The sequence below is a fragment of the Arachis hypogaea genome, chromosome 9 (genome assembly GCF_003086295.3).
Source record: "Arachis hypogaea cultivar Tifrunner chromosome 9, arahy.Tifrunner.gnm2.J5K5, whole genome shotgun sequence".
Taxonomy (NCBI): Eukaryota; Viridiplantae; Streptophyta; class Magnoliopsida; order Fabales; family Fabaceae; genus Arachis; species Arachis hypogaea.
In genome coordinates, this window is record NC_092044.1 from 114,895,853 (window position 1) to 114,918,874 (window position 23,022).

The 23,022-nt window shown below is 29.5% G+C and overlaps 1 protein-coding gene and 1 non-coding gene across 2 annotated transcripts; both read right to left on the reverse strand.

Annotated features, from left to right (window-relative positions):
- Nucleotides 1–10,658: 10,658 nt before the first annotated feature.
- LOC112712231 (F-box/LRR-repeat protein 10) lies at nucleotides 10,659–14,036 on the reverse strand. Its single transcript, XM_025765057.3, has 4 exons — nucleotides 13,582–14,036; nucleotides 13,190–13,395; nucleotides 12,889–12,982; nucleotides 10,659–12,341 (listed from the first exon to the last, which is right to left on the reverse strand). Exons 1-4 carry the CDS (start codon nucleotides 13,741–13,743, stop codon nucleotides 10,893–10,895), a joined length of 1,911 nt encoding a protein of 636 aa, XP_025620842.1. The 5' UTR covers nucleotides 13,744–14,036; the 3' UTR covers nucleotides 10,659–10,892.
- Nucleotides 14,037–22,185: 8,149 nt separating this feature from the next.
- LOC112714111 (small nucleolar RNA R71) lies at nucleotides 22,186–22,293 on the reverse strand. The gene has a single exon (XR_003159066.1). It is a non-coding gene; the product is annotated as a small nucleolar RNA R71 (small nucleolar RNA).
- Nucleotides 22,294–23,022: the final 729 nt, after the last annotated feature.

Consider the following 23,022-nt stretch of genomic DNA (forward strand, 5'->3'; position numbering starts at 1 on the left):
ATTACTTTAAAAAAACATTGAGACCCAAAAAAAAATATCAAACTCAATGTTTGATATTTTTTTTGAAATGATTAACTGTGTACAAAAAAAACAACATTAAAAACCAAATTGTATTTTTTTATTAAAAACCTCATTATTTTTCAAAATAATTATCAGAATCGTTTAGAATTTTTTTTCTTAATAATAATGAGATTTTTATACTAATATCCTCAATAAACTTCATTAGTATTATTACATTACTACAGTTTTATATAAATAGCAGTTGGCAGCACATTATGCTTATGTGATTATACGCAGATCTCAAAAGTATAACAGATTCAACTTAATAAAATAGAAAATAACATTGAAACCATTTTCCTTTTTTAAAATATCTCTTGTATTTTTGGTGTTCTTTTTTATGTATTTTGTTTTTGGAAAACTTGGTAATTAAGAAATTATTTGTGGACGGTGGCGGGACTAATCATATATCTCTTTTGAGTGTATTTTTATTCTAAAACTAAATATGTAACATATTTAACATAATTTTAATACAATATCGTATAAAAATTATTTGTGTTTACAATAGTTTAAAAGATATTTTATGGTTTTAAAATAATAGGAAATCAAAAAATAATTTTTGTCAATACACATTATTGAAACTCCTTACTAATATATATATCTCACCTATTTTCCTTCTCTATTTTGAATTTTTTATCACTATCCATAAAAATATATATACCTAACTTCCTTTTTTATTTATATATATATATTGTATAACATGTGCTTGAAGAATTGTATCTTGTATTTACAATATGATTAATAACTTTATTTGTTATCTATAATATTTTTAATTTGATAGACTAAAAATTAATATGTCATAAATTTAAATTTTATTTAAAAATTTATTATTAACTAATAAATTACTGTATATGTATATATAGAACGAGATTTAAATTCGACATTATATAACTAATGAGGTGGCAGAATGGGTAACATGAAAGGAGCTTTAATTGATAGCAGAAATCACGTATGGGGCCAGATATGGTTCATTATTCATCCCTTGACCATCTATATAGGGATATATAGCAGGTCTCCCAAAGATGTAACATAATTATTGATCCTTGTCTTCTTTCCTTTTATTACCATTGCATCACCGTAACTTGCTTATTAGGATCATTCTCGTATTCTTAATTTGGGTAAATATTGTTGATTTTTTTTATGCAATATATACAGGGACATAAAAGGATACTGCAAGTCCATGTGATGCGATGGGGTTGCACTTTTGTGGTACCTTATTATTATTGATTGTTTAAAACTTTCTGATATAGGAGATACTCTCGATAATTTTATATAAAAATGGCATTGTTATAAATTTATGTAAAATTTACATTATACAAAAAATTTATTAAAAGTTTAAAATATGTTTGAAAAATATAAATTAAATATATAGTTAAAATAATAGTGATTATTATTACTTATTTAAATGACCTAAAATTATTGAATATATAAGTTTGCGAATGAGAATATCAAAAGGTGAAAAAACAGTTGTATGATTGTATCAATGTAAAGTAAAAGATACCTATGTTAATTAATTAATAAATGTAACGTTATTTTCCTTATATATGTTGAGTACTCCATCTGGAATAATCGGGATGCGACCCAACGAGCAAGACCACCACCCACCTGCCCAATAAAAAATTCTGGGATCCCACAATACTCAGTGCTATAAGCCTATAAACATAATTTATTTTTAACTGTGACGAACCAATAAGGGGGAAGATTATAAAATGATGAGATAATACTTAAAATGGTTTTTTGTAGTCTAATTTTAATATTATTTTTAAATTTAAAATTGTTTTAAATTTGTTTTGAATTTAATAATAGTGATTTTTTAGATATTTTATTATAATGGAATAATGATGTGATTGGACAAAAAGCTATGCTATACTGGTATAATATCGCCGTTTTATTTTTGACACCGAAACAGAATAGAAATTATATTTTTTAGGGTATTTTGAAAATTTTAATTCCGACCTGTTTAAACTCTTGAAAATACCCTAAACAATATCGTTTATGTTTTATTTAGGTGCAAAAAATAAAATTACGAAGTTTTAATAGTTTAACGTGACTTTCAGCGTAATTTCTATCGAATTACGTCATCATTTTGTTGTGAGAAAGTATCTTATAGACAACTTATTATTAAATTTAAAGATAAATTTAAAACGATTTTAAATTTAAAAACAATACTAAAATTTGACATAAATTTATGGACGACTATTATTAAGTTTAGAGACAAATTTAGAATGAATTTAAATTAAAAAATAACACTAAAATTCGACTATAAACTCAGAAATTATTTTAAATATTAACTCTCCAATTATTTTATCATTATTAGACACAACCATAACATATAGTTGAAAATGAAAAGGGGTGAAGTGGCATATTATGGTGTCCATTCATTTGGATAAGTTCGCCATACGCCCATGCATGTCAACTACTCAACTGTATGTGTCTTGTCAATAATAACGTTTTTTTCTTTTAAGATTTTAAAATTAGTATTTTTATCTTCATAGACATTGCACATGTTACTTTATTTTCATCAATATTTATTCCCAAAAAAAATGTTGAGTTTGGTTCAAACATTTATTTGTTTGGATTACTGTGTATAAGAATTTTATTTTATGCAGATCAAAACATTTAAAAAATAGTTTATTTCAGTGTCTGGAAAAATCTATTACCCTAAAATTTCATTTTTAAATAATTAACTATATTTTTTATAATAAACTTAATTAAGAGAAAGATTAATGAGTTATTTAATTTATTTTTGTTTTTGTTTATATATTGTAAAATAAATAGTAAAAATAAGAAAGTAAACCAAGATACTCCCTCCCTTAGTCAGCACCTCTTTCATTTTCAAAATAAGAAACTAATTGATAATTATATTAGCGTTGGAGAATTAATGTGGTCAATGAAAATGTGCTTATTCTGGGAAGCTGTTTACGGAGTTTCCTAAAACGGAGTTTCCTAAAACAGATAATAGTGTGTTAATCAATGACCAACAAGGATTACGAATTTCCACCTATAAACAATATTATCAGATATTCAGATCAGATTGACAACTAATGAGATAAGATTTTATATGGTTAAGTAGATTATTATTAAATTAGTTAGGGGATTAAGTAGAATTATTTTAGAGTAATCACATGGGATGAGGAAATTCGGCATCGCAAATGCACCGGCTAAACACGTGGATTTTTTTAAATATATACTATTTTTGGTGGAAAAGATTAATGTTACCTAATTAAAAATAAATAAATAAATAACTATTTTGGATTAGAATTTTAAAATAAAGAATTAAATTCTATTAGACCGATTAAAATAGATAACCATCATTAATTCTTTTCAAGACAGGACAAGAAGATAAAGTTCTAAAAGAAATAGAAATGGTGGTGGCCTGGTGAATGAAATAGTAAACACTCTCTTAATTTTTTCGAACGACAAAGTAATTTTTGTCTAAAAAAAATTTGATCCTTAATAAAATTATTTTAAAATAATATAATTTTTTGTTAAAAAATTATTAAATAATAATAAAAAATATAAAATTTTTATTTGTAATTTGTGAGAATTTTAAATTTTATAAAATTCTTTTGTACATCATGATCAACTACTGTTATTATTATCAATGTCTTTTTTATCATCATTAGCATTATAATTTTGGGAAAAAGATAGGTAGTTGACTTTTTAAATTTTTGACAAATACAATTCTGATAAAATTTAAATATAAAAAAAGTCTCTGATTTTAATAAACAGAAGATAATTTAGTTTTTTCGTCTATTTGCCTCTCATACACCAAACGAAACTAGCTGACGTGGCAGAAACGGTGTCCAGGTATCTCTTACAGTGCTACGCTGGAAAGGGAATAAAGTTCGAAGGACAAATAAGTCATTGATGTTATTTTACAAATAAAGTTCGAAAAACAAATAGGTTCTTGAGAATTTAGTTCACTATGCTTCTACATGTATCATATATTACTATCTAATTTAATAATCAAATGTGTCACATGACACTCTTATTAAAATTGAGAGAAAATTTTTTTTTTCAAAATTAATAAACTCCTTTCCTAAATTCTCTCATCCACCTCTCTCCATTTTTCTATTTTTCTCTACTATTTTTACTCTATATATAATTATATTTTATATTAATAATTTGACAAATCAAAATATGTCATCCGATATTTTTTTACAATTAAAATATTTTAAATATAAAAGTATACACATTAAATTATTTTTTTATCTGCAGATATCTTGGTCTTCTTAACCAGAGACTTTTGTCAACTTATGACTTTTTTGTAAAAGTAGTTTGATTTTATAAATCTTTTGTGTCATGCATAATTTATACTGTTAGAACAAAGTGAACTATAATTTTAAAAAAAATATTCTCGTAATGTTATTATGGATAAAAATACTAGTTCTAATATAATACACAAATGCACTAATACTAACTTAATACATGAATGATACACACATGAACTAATGCTAACTTGATGCACAAATGAACTGATACTAACTAATGCCACTGATATGATGAAAAATGAACTAATGCAATTTAACAAATTCTAATATAATACACAAATGCACTAAAACTGAACTAATGCAATTTAAGAAAAAAAAGTAGAAACAGAACAAACTCAATTTCTGCAATTTTAATACAAATAATTTAAATTGTAGAATACAACAACTTAACTAGATTTCAAAATACAAGTATAATTTTATAAACTAAATTCTCATAATAGAAGCATAATAAAAGTATAATGAACTAAATTCTCAAGGACCTATTTGTCCTTCTAACTTTATTTGCAAAATGACGTCAATGACTTATTTGTCCTTCAAACTTTATTCTCCTTCCAGCGTGGCACCATAACGGACACTTAGACATCGTTTTAGCCACGTCAACAAATTCCGTTTAGTGTATGAGAAGCAAATAAACGAAAAGACTAAATTATTCTCCGTTTATTAAAGTCAAAGACTTTTTTGTATTTAAATTTTATCAAAAATATATTTGTCAAAAATTTTAAAAATTAGAAACCTATATGTATCTTTTTCCCTATAATTTTTACTTCTACTATACTATTTTAATTATGTAATCATATTTCATCCTCACCGTTACTTCTTCTACCACCATTAACATTGATAACAATATACCAAAACATCACCTTCTTTTTCTAATGTTTTGTGCAATGTTATTTTTTCTTTTTGAAAAATTTAGTATTGTTATTATTTGTTCTTTTTGTGATATTATTTTTAATAATGTTTCTTCTCCACTTAATTATCACTAATAAAAAAAATTTAAAATAAATTTATTAATAATTTATAAAATTTAAAATTTTTACAAAACTAATTTTTATTATTATTTAACAAATTAAAAAAAATCGTATTGTCCTAAGATAAATTTATTAGGGAATGAAATGTTCCTTTTTTGGATAGAGATTGTCGTGCCCTTCAAACAATAAACGGAGACTGGACTGCATGTTTACTCTGAATAAAAAAAATAGAGGAAAATGCCAGAGATTTATATGTTTTATTATCTTTTGAGATTTATTTGTCCTCAAATTTTTAGCTACGATCCAATTCAGTGACATTACGGACACATAAAAAATTTGGCTTCTACACGTTTTCAACTAGCAATTAGACCCCCCCAAAAAAATCTCTTTATACATTAAAAAAACTGAGAGATGAATTTATGTTTTTTAATTGTGAGAAACAAATTTATTTCAATAAAAAAGATCACATACATATTTTTCTTTAAATAATATTATCAGATTGACAACTAATGAGATAAGATTATATGGTCAAGTAGCTTATTATTAAGAGTTTGTTTAGGTATGATTTGATGAAAAAATATTTTTTTAAGTGATATTTTTTATTTAAAAAATAAAAATAATTTTATTTTAAATAGTTCATATAATCTTTTTATTTAATAATTATATTTAAATATAACAATATAATTTTATTTATTTATTTATTATATTAAAAATATATTTTTCAATTTTTTTTAATATGTAAATTATAATTTTTTTAAATAAATATTTTTTTATTTTTTTAATTCTTTGATTTTTATTTTTAAAATTTTATTAAATATGCTAAAAAATAAAAGATATTAAAAAAATTAATAATTTAATAACATCCAAATGAACTCTACTTTAGCTTAGGGATTAATTAGAACCGCTGTAGAGTAATCGCATGCGATGAGGAAATTCGGCATCGCAAAGACACGGGTCAAACACGTGAATTATTTTAATTTTTTTATTTTAAAAAAGATTAATGTTACGTAATTTTTTTGTGACTAATGTTATCTAATTTTTTTAAAAAAATAGCTATTTCCTATTTTGGATTTGATAAAATTTCATAAATAAAAAATTAAATTATATTAGACCGGTTAAAATATATAACCATAAACTCTTTTCAAGACAGTAAAAATAGATAAATTTAGAGAATTTAATCGTTAAACTTGTCATTTTTAATAACTAATAAAATTTAAGATAATCATATATGCTTCATAGAATGATAAAAATTATGGACTGATTTTATTTATCAAATAAAAAAAAAGAAAATAAAAAAATAGACAAATGATGTTGAAAAGACCTCTGTAGAATAGTTACGAATTTCGCATAAAACTTTTATTTGAATTTTGACCCACGAATAAAGTGGTTAATGATTTGTGCGATCTACCAACTAATCTTAGAAAGGTTAATTTGATTACTCTTTTATTTGACATTGATTAGTTTGAAGTGGGCCCCATGATAAAAAAAAGATGACAAGGAAGCTATGAGGTGGCAACGTGACCCTTGGAGGTCACGAAAGGACGAATAGTTGTATAAATATACGTATATATATATATATATATATAGTAGTATTATACACCGTATCCGGCACCTCTCCATGTGTTAGTGTTAAAGAAGAGAAAAGGATGAACTGATGAACATTGACTCATTGACAGCGAAGCGGCGAGTGGCAGCCGCTGAAGCTTACTCAGCTCCACGCACACACCACGCGCTCACGCGCGCACCCTTTTTCGTGGAACTTTGAATTCGAACTTTCAAGTAGAGAGTAGACACCGGAAACTAGGTGAATGTTACAATACTCTCTTTATGTTTGAAATTTTGAAATTCTTTTAAATTATTAATATTGTAATGTGTGTTGGCATAATTTTTTAATAGATATTCTATTAATAGAACTTTTATTATATATTAATAACATTATCAAACAATTAATGTCAATAAATTATATTTTTTAAAAAAATTATATTTAAAAAATTAACACTAACATAAAATTATACTTTTAAATAAAAACCATAAAATAATCATAAAATATATCTTTACCTATTAAACAAGGTTTTTTATTAATTAGTGTTTTATTAGTATTAATTTTTTTATTGAAATAAAAAAAATTATTGTTTTTCATAACAATTTTTTTATTTTTATCTTTAAGATTTATTTTGTTTTAGAATTTCATAAACTCATTATAGTACAATGTAAATCGTACTGGTATATTTTTATCTTTTAAGATTTATTTTTATGTTTTAATTAATTAATAATTTTAAATTTTATTTATTTTAATTATTTATTTAATATTATAATTCATTTCATAAAATTTATCACGTATACTACTTTTTGTTATCTATAACATCATGATTTTAAAAATTAACTATATTATAATATACCATTTAATTAGGATATATATAAATATATTACAGAATTAATATTTTTTAAAGTGTTATTTTAAATCAATTTTATGTTATTATTTAAATTTAATTTTAGATTTTTATAGTTAAAACTAAATTTAAAAATAATTTTAAATAAGTAGTCACAATTTAAAGAGTAGAATAGTGTTAAATTATCGTCAAATTTGTAACTAGAGTTGTTGCTTCTTATATTTAACTCATGAAGTTAGGGTGTAAATATGTTTTTGTAATTAAACCTGGACCGATCATATCAGTTTGCATTGATTTGAATATCGAATTAGAATCAGATTTTTTTTTTAAAAATGGAAAAAAAGTTTACAAAGAAAAAAATAAGAATAAAAAAATATGAATGATGGTTAAAGTTTGATCAAGGTTAGGTAAAAATTATGTAAATTTTTATTTTTATTTTTAATATATCGGATAATTAGTTTAGGTCGAATCCAAACTCTAAAAAAAATATTTTGTGAAATTTAAAGTTTTTTATTTTTTCAATAAAGTTAATAATAATTCCTAGACTTTTTTTTAAAAAGATATTTTTGTCTCAATCTTGTATCTTGTCTTCTTTAAAAAATATTAGAGAGTTAAGTCTATTTAATTAAATTATGCATATAAATTATTTAAATTATATTAATTTTTTTTAATTTCAATAATAAGTTTAAGAATATTTTTTGAGTGTAATGGAATGAATTAAATATAAAAAATTAAAATTAAAATACAAAATGCTTAAGATAATTAATTTTTAAAATTAGAAAAAAGAACAATAATTAAATTCATTCTCTTATACGAAGTATTTATTTTACGTTATATAGTATACATATAAATTTAAATTTTTAAAATTAAAGTTAAATTCATAAATATTTTAAGTAATTAATGGCATAGAATTTTTTTCCCTTTTAATATGCTTACACAAAATAAATATTATTTTGGTTTTTTTTAAATATATTTAAATAATATTAATACTAAAAGAATATTTTGTCTTTTTAATTAAATAAATTTTAAATTAAAATTAAATCATTTTAATTTTAAAGGATATTTTTTTAGTCTTTTAAAATTAATACTAAAAATATGTTTTGATTTTTAATTTTTTTATTTTTTTAATTATAATATTATAAATATTTTTTTAAATGTTATAATAATTTTTTTTTTTGGTTTCCCACGGTATTCCCCAACCCGTCCGGCCAATGACTAATCCGCCGCAGTACAAATGTTATAATAATTTAATATGAGTAATATTAATAAAAAAGTATAATAGTCACCAAAAAAATAATAAAAAAGTATAATAAGCACAACCAGACCATAAGTCCAAACGGATCCAATATAAAATTTAATGTTAGCCCAAACAAATTTTAAATAAAAAAACACAAAATAATCATAAATGCTAAGGATCTTTCTAACTTTTTAAAAGAAGTTTTAGTACTCCAAAGCTTCAAGGAGTATGGAATCGCGTCCCTTGTTTTGTTTCATATATGATTTTTCAAAATCATGCAATTAGATGCTGATATGTTTCTCTATTTTTTCTTTTTCATAAAAGGACTAATTTGACTTATTTTTTATCTTTTAGGGACTAATTTGATTAAAAAAATTATTCGATGATGAAAATGAAAATCGCGTAATCTTTCCGGAACGAATTTGAGTATTAACCCTTAACCTACTACATTGTAACCATGTGATCTTCCTTTTTTGTTTGTACTTTAGAGCATTTCAATAACAGAATATTGAGAATATTCTTTTATCCATGTACCAATTAAGCTCCATCTAACCCTGATTATTTTTTAATTTTATTGTCTGGGGGTACATATTCCTGGATATTCTATCATAAATCCATAAACTGGAATAGGTCAAAGTTAAATAACAATGTTTAATATATTGTAAAAAAAAGTTTGTTTTTTTTTATAAGCTTTTAAATGTCAACTGGATATTTGCATGCACAACGATACTATGTTAGCAATGGTTTTATTATATAATTCTTGGGATGCAAAGTATTTAGTGATACCAATGAAAACTGTGTTCATTCCATTACATTTTCAATTACAAACGCATATATACAATTCACGTTTCAAATAATACAGCATTTATTTATTTATTTTTGGGGGTGGGGGGAATACTATTTATCACTTTCTTGTGTCCCAAGTATAAAAGCCTTTCACTTCCCCTCTAATTTGAAATGGACATTATATAATCATATACAATCATGTTAGCTACTCTGGTCATTATATAATCATATTAGCACCAGAGAAATAGAATGCAGCACGCAGATATTAAATACTGTTTATGATATTTTCTTTTTCTTTTCCTTTTTTGGTCATGTTTAATTCTTTTTTTTTAGTTTCCCACGGTATCCCCTAACCTGGCAGGTCAAGAATTAATCAGGTCAAGAACTAATCCGTCGCGGTACTGACTCCATTTTGGTCATGTTTAATTGTTTATGATATTTTCCTTTTCTATATACTAATCATTTGGGCCTATAGACTATGTTTGGTGAAAAATACATTGCCCGAAAACTGAAAAGTATTAGACCCAAAAACCCATTGCCAAAAAAACGAGCACTCAAAAACCATGAAACGGAGAAACAATAAGAGAGCTTTGTTAACTTTTGAAGACCAAAAGCCAAGCTGTGTATGTTTTTCAGTAGATGTGTTTCTGAAGAAATTGTTTGGATGATTATGGCATGCCTCAAAATACTGCCTAGTCTAGCAATCTGAAAAAAAGCATATTTCTCTTGGCCAAAATTATAATAGTGATGGTGTTCCTACATTTGCAGACTCATATTTCCTTATTGAAGAATTATTGAATAAAGATTAGACCATAATAAGACCTTTTTTTTTAAAGAAAGATACAGATTGGTGAGACTCAATGATCCATACAAGTAAAAATCATTCATGATTTGAGTTTGAGCACACAACAACTAAGAGCCAGAGGACCAGAAATAAAACTAAATATCCAAATAAACATCAGATCACGATTAGATTCAGACAAACCATGTAACTTTTAATCTACTTAAGATACATTAATATCATACAATAAGTATTAAGAGGCTAAAACCCCTATGGGCCAAGGCAAATAACAACTAACCAGAGAATAAGATACACACATACAAAATACAAATACAAATACAAATACAAATATAAATACAAACACACAATCATGGACACATACAACAGTTAATGAACAAATTACACAGCCAGTACTTCATTATTTTCAGCATCACCCATTTCTTCATCCTCGCTATTGACATCAGCTTCAAGAAGCCACTGCTCAAATTCGTCCACCTCATCGTAATCATGGGTGTATAAACCATCTGAGATATCATAAGGATCAGCCCCAAGCTCCTCACCATGGCATGCTACATGCAAGAAAGGTCTACTTGTAGCTAAAGCATCTACCATGTCCCTATTAACGCTTCCAGTCACTCCCAACCATTTAAGCCTTGGGAAATACGGTTTCTTTAACCACCGAAATGCTAGTGGTGTAATGCCACCACAGTTGTAAAGATCCAATAAACGCAGACTGCTTCCATGCCATCCAGCCTCATCACCCTTCATTGAAGCTAATGCCATGATTGAAGTATCGCCAATCAGAGGGCACTGTCGCATCCGGAGTTCGGAAAAGTGAATCCGACTCTTTGCCAGCAGCAAAACTCCATTATCTGATAGGCTAGGAAGATTGGATAGGTCCAGTTCTCGCAATTCCAGCATACCACAGCCATCAAATAGGACCGTGATGCATTTGTCTGTGAGTCTCTTGCACCCTCGGAGAGACAACACTAACAGCGAATTGATAACAGATGGTCTTAAGTAAGAAAGTCCAGCATCAGTTATATCAGACCCATCTAATAGTAACATTTTCAGTTTTGGAAGAGAGCCAATGGCCCGTAGAGCTTCATCCCCAAGGCTTCTACAATCTCTCAAGTCAAGAGCTTTAAGCTCCTTGTTTGATGCCAAACTATATACTGCATGGTTTGTTAACAGATTGCACCACCTTAAGCTCACGTGTGTCAAGGTAAGGGACGTTGCAGAAATATCATGAAAAACTAGATCAGTTAAATGAGTCCCATAAGTGACCTTAAACTTGCATAAGCGTGAGCATGAATGTAGGATAGTTTTGAAACCGGTATCTGTGACACGACAGAAGCCACCAAGACATATGCTCTCCATGTTTGCACACTTGTCAGCCATTAGAAGTAATCCTAGATCATTTACTCTTCGAAAGTAAGTAATCAGGAATTCTTGGCTTCGAACCAATGAAAGATGTTTCAATCTCCCAAGCTGATTAATTTGTTGAAGGCCAGCATTGGTTAGATCAAAAGTAACTCTTGGTTCAATAAGTGGTGCATCTCGAAGATCCAAATGAGTCAACAAGGGGAGACCTTTGGATATAGTACCAACCATAGCATCGGTTATATAGTCTACTGAAAGGCATAGTTTCTGAATTCTTGGCAATACTGATGATTGAACAGGATTTAAGGACTGATGGGACCCCAAATTTGGGCTAAGCAGTTCAGTCACTGTAACTGCAGAAATGTAACCAATTTCAAGAGAAGTGAGTTTCTCAGAGGCAGAAGCCCAAACTCGAGCAAAGTTGTGTCGAAGAAAGAGAGAGACATCAAACATCAGGATAAGTGCCTAGCAAAACAATCAGAAATCTTATTAAATCTAATTGCATGAGAACCACAGTTCCAGCAAACATGTTAGTATATTTACAGTTGGGAAAAAGGAAGGCATAAAATATATAAAAGCTTCAGGGGAGGCCAGGCCATAAGGAAAATTTTTTACCATGTTATTATGAATGAGCCATTATGATGGAGTTAGTCATTTCAATTATTCATCTGGATTCCTATTGTGAAGGAGATGATACCATTTACAAGAAACTCCAAAAGTAACAAATGTGGGAATAGGAATGGTCTTGAACAAAAAGAATATAGTGATCAGTCATGCCAGGTAAAGCTCAACATCATTGAAATGATCAGTGAAGATTAATCAAAATGCAACCACAAGATCTTATTGTTTCGATATTTTCCCATCCAAACATGATGAAAATTAAAATGAAAGTAGGCAAATCAACTAAGGCAACTTAGAAATTTCTACTTAAGAATCTGAAAAGCTTTTACTTAGGTTACATTCCTTTACTTTAGTTATATCTTGTTAGCTTGTTTTTATCGTTATTCCTTACTTCCAACTGGGAGCAGCTGCTGAGTAACTCCTCCAGATCATTAATATGAATGGCCCTCCCTCTTTTTTCTGCTACCGAACCCAAGTAGAGAGACCTGATGGAAAGTAAATAACAAGATCCAATAACACCGGCACTACAAACTTGCACCGAAATATGAAACTCACGAAATTAAGCTACACACCAATCCCCAAATGAAGCTTTTCAGTATATGAAGCATGCAACATATGCAACTTGCATGTTATTCAGCATCACCACCCAGAAGAAGTAACGCATGAAAAGGACACTGCAGAACATAATCTACCTTAGATCCTTGCAACGGGTCCCAATCTCAGAAAGAAGCTTGCCACTAAAATCAGCACAGTTATGCAGGCAAAGTTCATGCAACGAGGGTTTCAGCAGAACAGGTATAGCAGAATCGTCAAGGCGACCACAATCAACCTTGAGGCTCTTCAGGCTCCGATTCGGTGGTAGCAATGGCCTCAGTAACTCCCCAGAAGGCGCAATATCCTGAAACCGAACCAAAACAAGAACCTTTCAGAGAAGGGGGTAAAAATGAATTTTTTGAAACTCCCAAATGAAAATCCACCACTTTGGCAGTTACAAACGAAGAACCCATATGAAGAAAAGAAACGAATGGTCGAATCGGGAACGCAATTATGAAAAGAATAGTGATAGGGTTTGTTTGATGCATACCAAGAGATGGAAAGTGGGAAGGAAAGAGAGGATGTGTTTGGCGCAGGAGCGGAAGGTGGAGGAAGTTGAAGCCAAGGAGCAGATTGAAGCGATGTCGAGCTTGGTCATTATGGTGGCCAGAAGAGCCGAAGGAAGCTCATCCAGGCTCACCTCCATTTCCATCTTCTATTGATTTTGGATCTGATCAGATCCAAAAAAGACCCACCACCTGCTTGATGTTATTCCCCACTTAGATGCGTTTAGTTAGAAGACGATTGTGATGATGATGATGATGATGGCGGCGACGATGACAAAAATGACTACTAGAAGGAATCATCATAAATAAAAACCAATGCTTGATGATGATGATGATGATGTAGAGAGGAAGAAACGAAAACTGTGATAATGTTGCAATGGCATGAAGTCTTGGAGTGCGTGTGGGCTTCCAGGGGTTATTGGGCTAAACCAAGAAACTTGTAATAGCTGACGAGGCCCATCAAGATTTATACTTTTGGGCCATTCACTTAAGCAAGTGGAAAGAGTTCAAATTTTATCTTATCCATGCAGTAAAACCAATTGACCAACGAAAGAATCTTAAATAAAATTCGAATTCGGCCAACTCGAGTTAGTCTAGAGTTTAGATTTGTAACAAATTAGTCATTGATCTGTCACAAATATCGTGGAGAAATTTTGTTTACCCTTCTAGAGTAATGGCGAAAACTCAGGTGTAGTCAACTTTAGGTGAAGTTGATTCTTGAGAACCGTTAGATGATTTGACTAAATTTTTATCTAACTGACTCTCAGATATCAACTTCACGTGAAGTCGACTTCACCTGAATATTTACCTTATTTCTAGGGTAATTCACATTAATAAACCAACACCCATCCAATTTTAATCACCCAAAACAAAAATCATAACGTGAATCACCCTATAGATGTAACTATATAAATCAAATTAGTCTAATTCGATTTATAAGCTATAATAGTAAATCGAATTAAACGATGTCAATTTACTAGAAAAGTAGGTCTTAGGCGTAAATCGAATTGAACCATTTTGATTTAACATTGTTCTAACTAAATCGAATGAAGGCTGTTCGATTTACATGTTATAATAATTTTCATTTCAAATTCCCATAGTAAATCGAATAAGGGTAATTCGATTTATACAAAACGGTGGCTATTGTAAATCGAACTAGACTCTGTCGATTTACAATATATTGAACTATATGCATAAATCAAATTTGGAGAATTTGATTTAATGTGAGACCAACTTATATAAATATTAATTTTTATTATAAAAGTACTTAAAAGTTATCAATTTTTATATGTTATTTTTAAGTTAATAAATAAATAAATAAATATTAATTTTTATTATAATAGTAAAAAATTATACCATACAAAAATAGAGTATTAAAAAATGGTTCCAAACCCATATTATTATATTACAATTTTTAATACGCAATTGCAATTTTTACATATCTATGTAAATTCGCTACTGATAGCAGCAAATTCAAAATTAACATAAACAGCTACTGGTAGTCGCGGTTTACATAAATAACGTAACATAAGAAGAAATCCTATAGACAGCGGAGGAAAAAAATGCATAAATCGCTATAGACAATAGCGATAGACAACAATGCGGTTATAGTAGTGATTTACGTTTAAAATTCCATAGCAATTTATATAAATAAATAAAAATTACAATCGTGTCTTCAATTTGAAAAAGTTGTAATTTGATAATATATGTTTGTAATAATTTTATCTAAATAACTTATCCTTTTAAATAAAGATCGATAAGTTTAACAATATAAAAAGTTAAAGACTAATTTGATAATTAATGTTGAGAATTAAATAGTTCAATTAAAATTTTTTTAAAAATGAATTTAAAATATTACTAAAAAATTAGTCTCTTTTTGTATTTTTGTGTATGAAAATTTCGGTATAAATTTTATTAAAAAATTACATTAAAAAGAAGGAGAAGCATATTTTTTACTGTTTTTAAGTTGTAGGTTTGTCAATGAATTGTAAAGAGATTAATTTGTTTTTTAACGAATATTGATATTTTTATTATAAAATTATGTTTTTAACTTTATCAAAGATTTAGGATTAAAATTTAGAATTTATGTTTTAAAATTTAAGATTTAAAATTTAATATTTAAAATAAAAAAGTAAATTAAATTTTGGTTGATATTAGAAAAGAAATTAATTATCTAATTAAATTATCTATTGGTTACGAATGCTTAATCAAATTGCAAAAATCAAGAGTGAATGTCCAATTGAATTGTCTATCTACACAAAGAATAATGTAATTTTTAACAAAAAAATAAAAAATAAAAATTAGACAATACAATTTTTTAAGAGTAAATATTTAATTTGGTTTTTGTATATTTTTACGAAAGATAAAGTAATCTCTATCCAAATAAAAGAGACATTTCGACCCTCAACTTTTTTATCTTGGGATAATACAATCCTTATGTTAACAAATTTATTAAATAATAACAAAAATTTGTTTTGTGGGAGTTTTATTTTTATTTTGTGAGGGGTTTTAAACCTCCACAAACCATTAATAAGTTTGTTTTTGAAAAATTCTTTCACCAATAGTAGTTAAGTAGGAAAAACCATTGATGAAAATGATGTCGCAAAAGAAAAAGTAATTGTAATACCTTTAAAGAAAAAAATAATATCGAATAAGAAATGAAAGAAGAAAATTTTAATGTTGATAATATTGGTATTAGTAATGATGACAGTATAGGAGATAATGATAATGATAAAGTATGGTTATACAATAAAAATAATAGAGGTAGGAATGATAATAATGAAGATGAAAAAGGTAGTGGTAGTAGTAGTAGTAATAATTGGTTATATTGTTGAAAAGATTTTTGTGAGGATTTTAAACCCCACAAAATACAAATAAAACCCTCACAAAATTAATTGTTGTTATTATTTAACAATTTTTTTAACAAAAAAATCGTATTGTTCCAAAATAAAAAAGTTGAAGACCGAAATATCCCTTTTTATAGATACAGATTGCTTTATCCTTCGTGAAAATGGACAAAAACCAAATTGGATCTTTACTCACTCCTTAATGATATTTTGAGACAATATGAATCTTTCATTAAAAATTCGATCAAATACTAATGGATTAATTTTGTGACAATTTTAAATATAATACCCGAAATTTTAAACTTATCCAAAATTCTATGAAGTGTAGGGGTGGCAACACTACCCAAACCTGAGGGTATCCATCTTGCCCTAACCTGTTCGGGGCGGTTAATACCCACCTCCGTACCAGGACGGGTTTTTGGGCGGGGCGGGGCGGGTTTAGATTAAACCCGCTCCGGTATATATAATATATGTAACATATATAAAATAATTAGTAAAATGATTAATAATATTATATCATATTTAAATTTTTACTTTAATTTATGTTATGTATGTAAATGGTGGTTATATAATTTTTAAAATTTAATTTTATTTGTTGGATTTAATAATTATAAGGCGGGACGGATACCTATAAAAACGGGTTAGGGTTTAACATTTTACTACCCACGAATAGGAGTGAGACAGATTTAATGCAAATCTTTATAGGACGAGACAGGATCAAGTAGAGCAAAAACTCATTCCTATCCGCTCCTACTGGAGTGAAAAGACCAACTATCATACTTTTTTTTTGTCACTATCTCTTGCATCTAATATTTTTACTGTATTACCATATTTCATCAGTTCATCAGTTATTATCTCACGTACCACCACCAACAATATCAACATTACTGTTATCTTGTTCTATTTTTTGTCTAATGCTACCCTTTTGTTTTTTTTTTTTTAGGTTTTCATATTGCACTTTTACTTCTTGCAACGCCATTTTTTGGCAATGTCACTCGCTACTAAATAAAATTACCATTAGCGAATAAATTTTTTAAAAGGTAATCTGATTAATAATTTGTGAGATTTAAAACTTTTACATATTATAAATAAAAATTATCACAGAATTTATTTATATTAATATTTAACAGATTCAATAAAAAATTTACACCGTCTCAAATAATAAGATTAGAAATTATGTTATTCTTTTTTTAGAAATCGTCACATTATCTTTTATATAAATGGATAAAAATTATATTAAGTTGTGTTTGGTTGATATCTTAAAATAATAAAAATATAAATATAAATACATAAAAATATATAGACACAAAAAACACTCAAATTTTCATCTTATTTAATAAATTAGACACAAGACAATAGAATACAAAAACTCGAATTTTCACTAAAATGTCAATTTCACACTTACCAATTTCCCACCACCATCACTTTTGTCCTTCTCCCTCTAATTGACTAATGTGCCCTTTATTATCCTCACCATCATGGCATCATGTAAACTTGAATCCCATGATACCACTCACATGTATCTAATTCTGGTTTTGATTTGTCCAAATCTCAATTTACCAAATACATTAATTTAAAAACTATAAGAATCGGTTAATTTTTTTACAATATGCATGAGTTTATATAATATAATAACAATTAGAATAATAATAACTATATACAACAGATTTGTAAGAAAATACTGAAGTAGTAGTACTGTAGTAGATACATATAAATTTAAAATTTATAATATATAGATGTAGAAACTAATCTCTATGAAAAAGATTAGATATCGAGTGAAAAACATGTACGTTCAAATTTTCTTAATTCCTTGTTCCAATTACTTTTGTATGTCCTTTGCATTATTTTCATCATAATATAATATATGTGCTACTATATAATTATAATTATAATTATAATTATTATATTATTTTTATTTATATCCATGATATAAATACACATACACGTACACATATCACATTATGAACTAGGGCTGGTGATGAGCGGATAATTTGTACGCTTTTGGCATTGTTTTTAGTATGTTTTTAGTATGATCTAGTTAGTTTTTAGTATATTTTTATTAGTTTTTAGTTAAAATTCACTTTTCTGGACTTTACTATGAATTTGTGTGTTTTTCTGTGATTTCAGGTATTTTCTGGCTGAAATTGAGGGACCTGAGCAAAAATCTAATTCAGAGACCAAAAAGGACTGCAGATGCTATTGGATTCTGACCTCCCTGCACTCGAAGCGGATTTTCTGGAGCTACAGAAGCCCAATTGGCGCGCTCTCAACGGCGTTGGAAAGTAGACATCCTGGGCTTTCCAACAATATATGATAGTCCATACTTTGCCCAAGATTTGATGGCCCAAACCGGCGTACAAAGTCACCCTCAGAAATCCCAGCGTTAAACGCCGGAACTGGCACCAAAATGGGAGTTAAACGCCCAAACTGGCATAAAAGCTGGCGTTTAACTCCAAGAAGAGTCTCTACACGAAATTGCTTCATTGCTCAGCCCAAGCACACACCAAGTGGGCCCGGAAGTGGATTTTTTATGTCATTTACTCATCTCTGTAAACCCTAGGCTACTAGTTTTCTATAAGTAAGACATTATACTATTGTATTTTCATCTTGGTATCTTTGGATCTGAGATCATCTTGGTTCTTCTGGTTCCCTCTCTGGGACCGAAACCAATGATCACTTTTGTTCTTATGTATTTTCAACGGTGGAGTTTCTACACACCATAGATTAAGGTGTGGAGCTCTGCTGTACCTCGAGTATTAATGCAATTACTATTGTTCTTCTATTCAATTCCGCTTGTTCTTGTTCTAAGATATCACTTGTTCTTGATGATCCGTGACACTCATCATCATTCTCACCTATGAACGTGTGACTGACAACCACCTCCGTTCTACCTTTGATTGGGTGAATATCTCTTGGATTCCTGATACACGATGCATGGTTGATCGCCTGACAACCGAGTGCTCGCCTGACAAACGAGCCAGCCATTCCATGAGATCAGAGTCTTCGTGGTATAGGCTAGAACTGATGGCGGCATTCAAGAGAATCCGGAAGGTCTAACCTTGTCTGTGGTATTCTGAGTAGGATTCAATGATTGAATGACTGTGACGTGCTTCAAACTCCTGAGGGCGGGGCGTTAGTGACAGACGCAAAAGAATCACTGGATTCTATTCCGGCCTGATTGAGAACCGACAGATGGATACCCGTGCCGTGACAGGGTGCGTTGAACATTTCCACTGAGAGGATGGGAGGTAGCCACTGACAACGGTGAAACCCTTGCTTAAGCTTGCCATGGAAAGGAGGAAGAAGGATTGGATGAAGACAGTAGGAAAGCAGAGAGACGGAAGGGAAGGCATCTTCATACGCTTATCTGAAATTCCTACCAATGAATTACATAAGTATCTCTATCTTTATCTCTATGTTTTATGCGTTTATCACCATACCCATTTGAGTTTGCCTGACTAAGATTTACAAGGTGACCATAGCTTGCTTCATACCAACAATCTCTGTGGGATCGACCCTTACTCGCGTAAGGTTTATTACTTGGACGACCCAGTACACTTGCTGGTTAGTTGTGCGAAGTTGTATTTATGCCATGGTAGTGAGCACCAAGTCTTTGGGGCCATTACTAGGGATTATTAGAGTTTTTGAAAAGTATTGATCACAATTTCGTGCACCAAGTTTTTGGCGCCGTTGCCGGGGATTGTTCGAGTATGGACAACTGACGGTTCATCTTGTTGCTTAGATTAGGTATTTTTTTTCAGAGTTCTTAAGAATGAATTCTAGTGTTTCAAGGTGATGTTATTATCATCACCAAAGCTGATTGATTCTCATCAATTTAGCTCTTGAATGTAATGTCCTGCTGAAGCTTGGCTAGCCATGTCTAATTTCTTTAGACTAAAGCTTTAGACTAACATTGCATGATTCCTGGAATTCTCATTAAGAATTTTGATACCTTTTTCCACTTAATTTTCGAAAAAGCACAAAAAAATTACAAAATCATAAAAACAAAAAAAAAATATTCTATGTTTCTTGTTGAGACACTAGTCTCATATTAAGTTTGGTGTCAATTGCATGCATTCATTCATGTGTCTTAGTGATCTTCAAGATGTTCTTGATGATTTCTTACTCTGATCTTTGAATTCTCTTGACTTGAGTGTTTGTGTGTCTCGTATGCATTCTCATTAGTGTCAGTAGTATACAAACTGCTAAGTTTGGTGTCTTGCATGCATTGTTATTTGATTCTTGTTGCATTTTGATTTTTCCTTATTATTAAAAATCCAAAAATATTTTTAATTAGTGTCTTCTCAAGTCAATAATACAGAGAATTGAAGATTCAGAACATACAGCAGAGGAATTACACAGAAAAAGCTGGGCGTTCAAAACGCCCAGTGAAGAAGAACAGACTGGCGTTTAAACGTTAGCCAGGGTACCTGGTTGGGCGTTTAACGCCCAAAAGGGTATAGTTTTGGGCGTTAAACGCCAGAATGTGCACCATTCTGGGCGTTTAACGCCAGGATGGCACAAGAGGGAAGATTCTGTTTTTCAATGCAATTTTTTTTCAGGTTTTCAAAGTTTTTCAAAATCAAATCTTTTTCAAATCATATCTTTTCAATCATATGTTTTCAAAATCAATTTCTTTCTATTTTTAAAAATACTTGCTATCAATCAATGATTTGATTCAACATTTCAAGTATGTTGCCTTTTTCTGTTGAGAAAGGTTTAATGTTTGAATCATATCTTTTCTTGATAGCCAAGTCATTAATTTTCAAAATCAAATTTTTTTAAAATGTTTTTCAAATCATATCTTCTCAATCACATCTCTTTTAAAAACTAATCATATCTTCTTAACCACATCTTTTTCAAAATGGTTTTCAATCAAATCTTTTTAATTTCTAATTTCAAAATCTTTTTCAAAAATCACTTGACTTCTTTCCCACTTTTATTTTCGAAAATCAATTAGTGTTTTTCAAAATGTTTTCAAAATCTTTTACTTGATTTCCGAAAATTACTTCCCTTCTTCTCACATCCTTCTATTCATGGACTAACACTATTCCTTAATGCAAAATTCGAACTCCATCTTCTTTGATAAGTTCGAATTTTCTACTTCTGCCTTCTATTTTTCTTTTCCTCTGACACCTTAAGGAATCTCTATACTGTGACATAGAGGATTCCACATTTTCTTGTTCTCTTCTCTTTCTTATGAGCAGGAGCAAGGACAAAAGCATTCTTGTTGAGGCTGATCCTGAACCCGAAAGGACCTTGAAGCGAAAGCTAAGAGAAGCCAAGGCACAACTCCCTGTAGAGGACCTAACCGAATTCTTCAAAGAAGAAGAACACATGGCAGCCGAAAACAACAACAATGCCAACAATGCAAGGAAGGTGCTGGGTGACTTTACTGCACCTACTCCCGACTTCTATGGGAGAAGCATCTCTATCCCTGCCATTAGAGCAAACAACTTTGAGCTTAAGCCTCAATTAGTTTCTCTAATGCAACAGAATTGCAAGTTTCATGGACTTCCATTGGAAGATCCTCATCAGTTTTTAGCTGAGTTCTTGCAAATCTGTGACACTGTCAAGACTAATGGGGTTGACCCTGAGGTCTACAGACTTATGCTATTCCCTTTTGCTGTAAGAGACAGAGCTAGGACATGGTTGGATTCACAACCTAAAGAAAGCCTGAACTCTTGGGAAAAGTTAGTCAATGCCTTCTTGGCAAAGTTCTTTCCACCTCAAAAATTGAGTAAGCTTAGAGCGGAAGTCCAAACCTTCAGACAGAAGGAAGGAGAATCCCTCTATGAAGCTTGGGAAAGATACAAACAATTAATCAGAAAGTGTCCTTCTGATATGCTTTCTGAATGGAGCATCATAGGTATTTTCTATGATGGTCTCTCTGAACTGTCCAAGATGTCTTTGGATAGCTCTGCTGGAGGGTCTCTTCATTTGAAGAAGACGCCTACAGAAGCTCAAGAGCTAATTGAAATGGTTGCAAATAACCAATTCATGTACACTTATGAAAGAAATCCTGTGAACAATGGGACTAGTCAGAAGAAAGGAGTTCTTGAGATTGACACTATGAATGCCATACTGGCTCAGAATAAAATATTGACTCAACAAGTCAATATGATTTCTCAAAGCCTGTCTGGAATGCAAAATGCACCAAGCAGTACTAAAGAAGCTTCATCTGAGGAAGAAGCTTATGATCCTGAGAACCCTTCAATGGAAGAGGTGAATTACATGGGAGAACCCTATGGAAACACCTATAATTCTTCATGGAGAAATCATTCAAATTTCTCATGGAAGGATCAACAGAGACCTCAACAAGGTTTCAACAATAATAATGGTGGAAGAAACAGGTTTAGCAATAGCAAGCCTTTCCCATCATCTTCTCAGCAACAGACAGAGAGTTCTAAGCAGAATACCTCTGACTTAGCAACCATGGTCTCTGATCTAATCAAAACCACTCAAAGTTTCATGACTGAAACAAGGTCCTCCATTAGAAACTTGGAGGCACAAGTGGGTCAGCTGAGCAAGAAAATTACTGAACTCCCTCCTAGTACTCTTCCAAGCAATACAGAAGAA

Excerpts from the sequence above, each read along its gene's own strand:
- LOC112712231 (XM_025765057.3), bottom strand. The coding sequence starts at position 13,743 with ATGGAAATGGAGGTGAGCCTGGATGAGCTTCCTTCGGCTCTTCTGGCC. Across the intron at positions 13,396-13,581 it reads TTCCCACTTTCCATCTCTTG|GATATTGCGCCTTCTGGGGA; the intron begins GTATGCATCAAA and ends GTTCGGTTTCAG. Across the intron at positions 12,983-13,189 it reads ACCCGTTGCAAGGATCTAAG|GTCTCTCTACTTGGGTTCGG; the intron begins GTAGATTATGTT and ends ACTTTCCATCAG.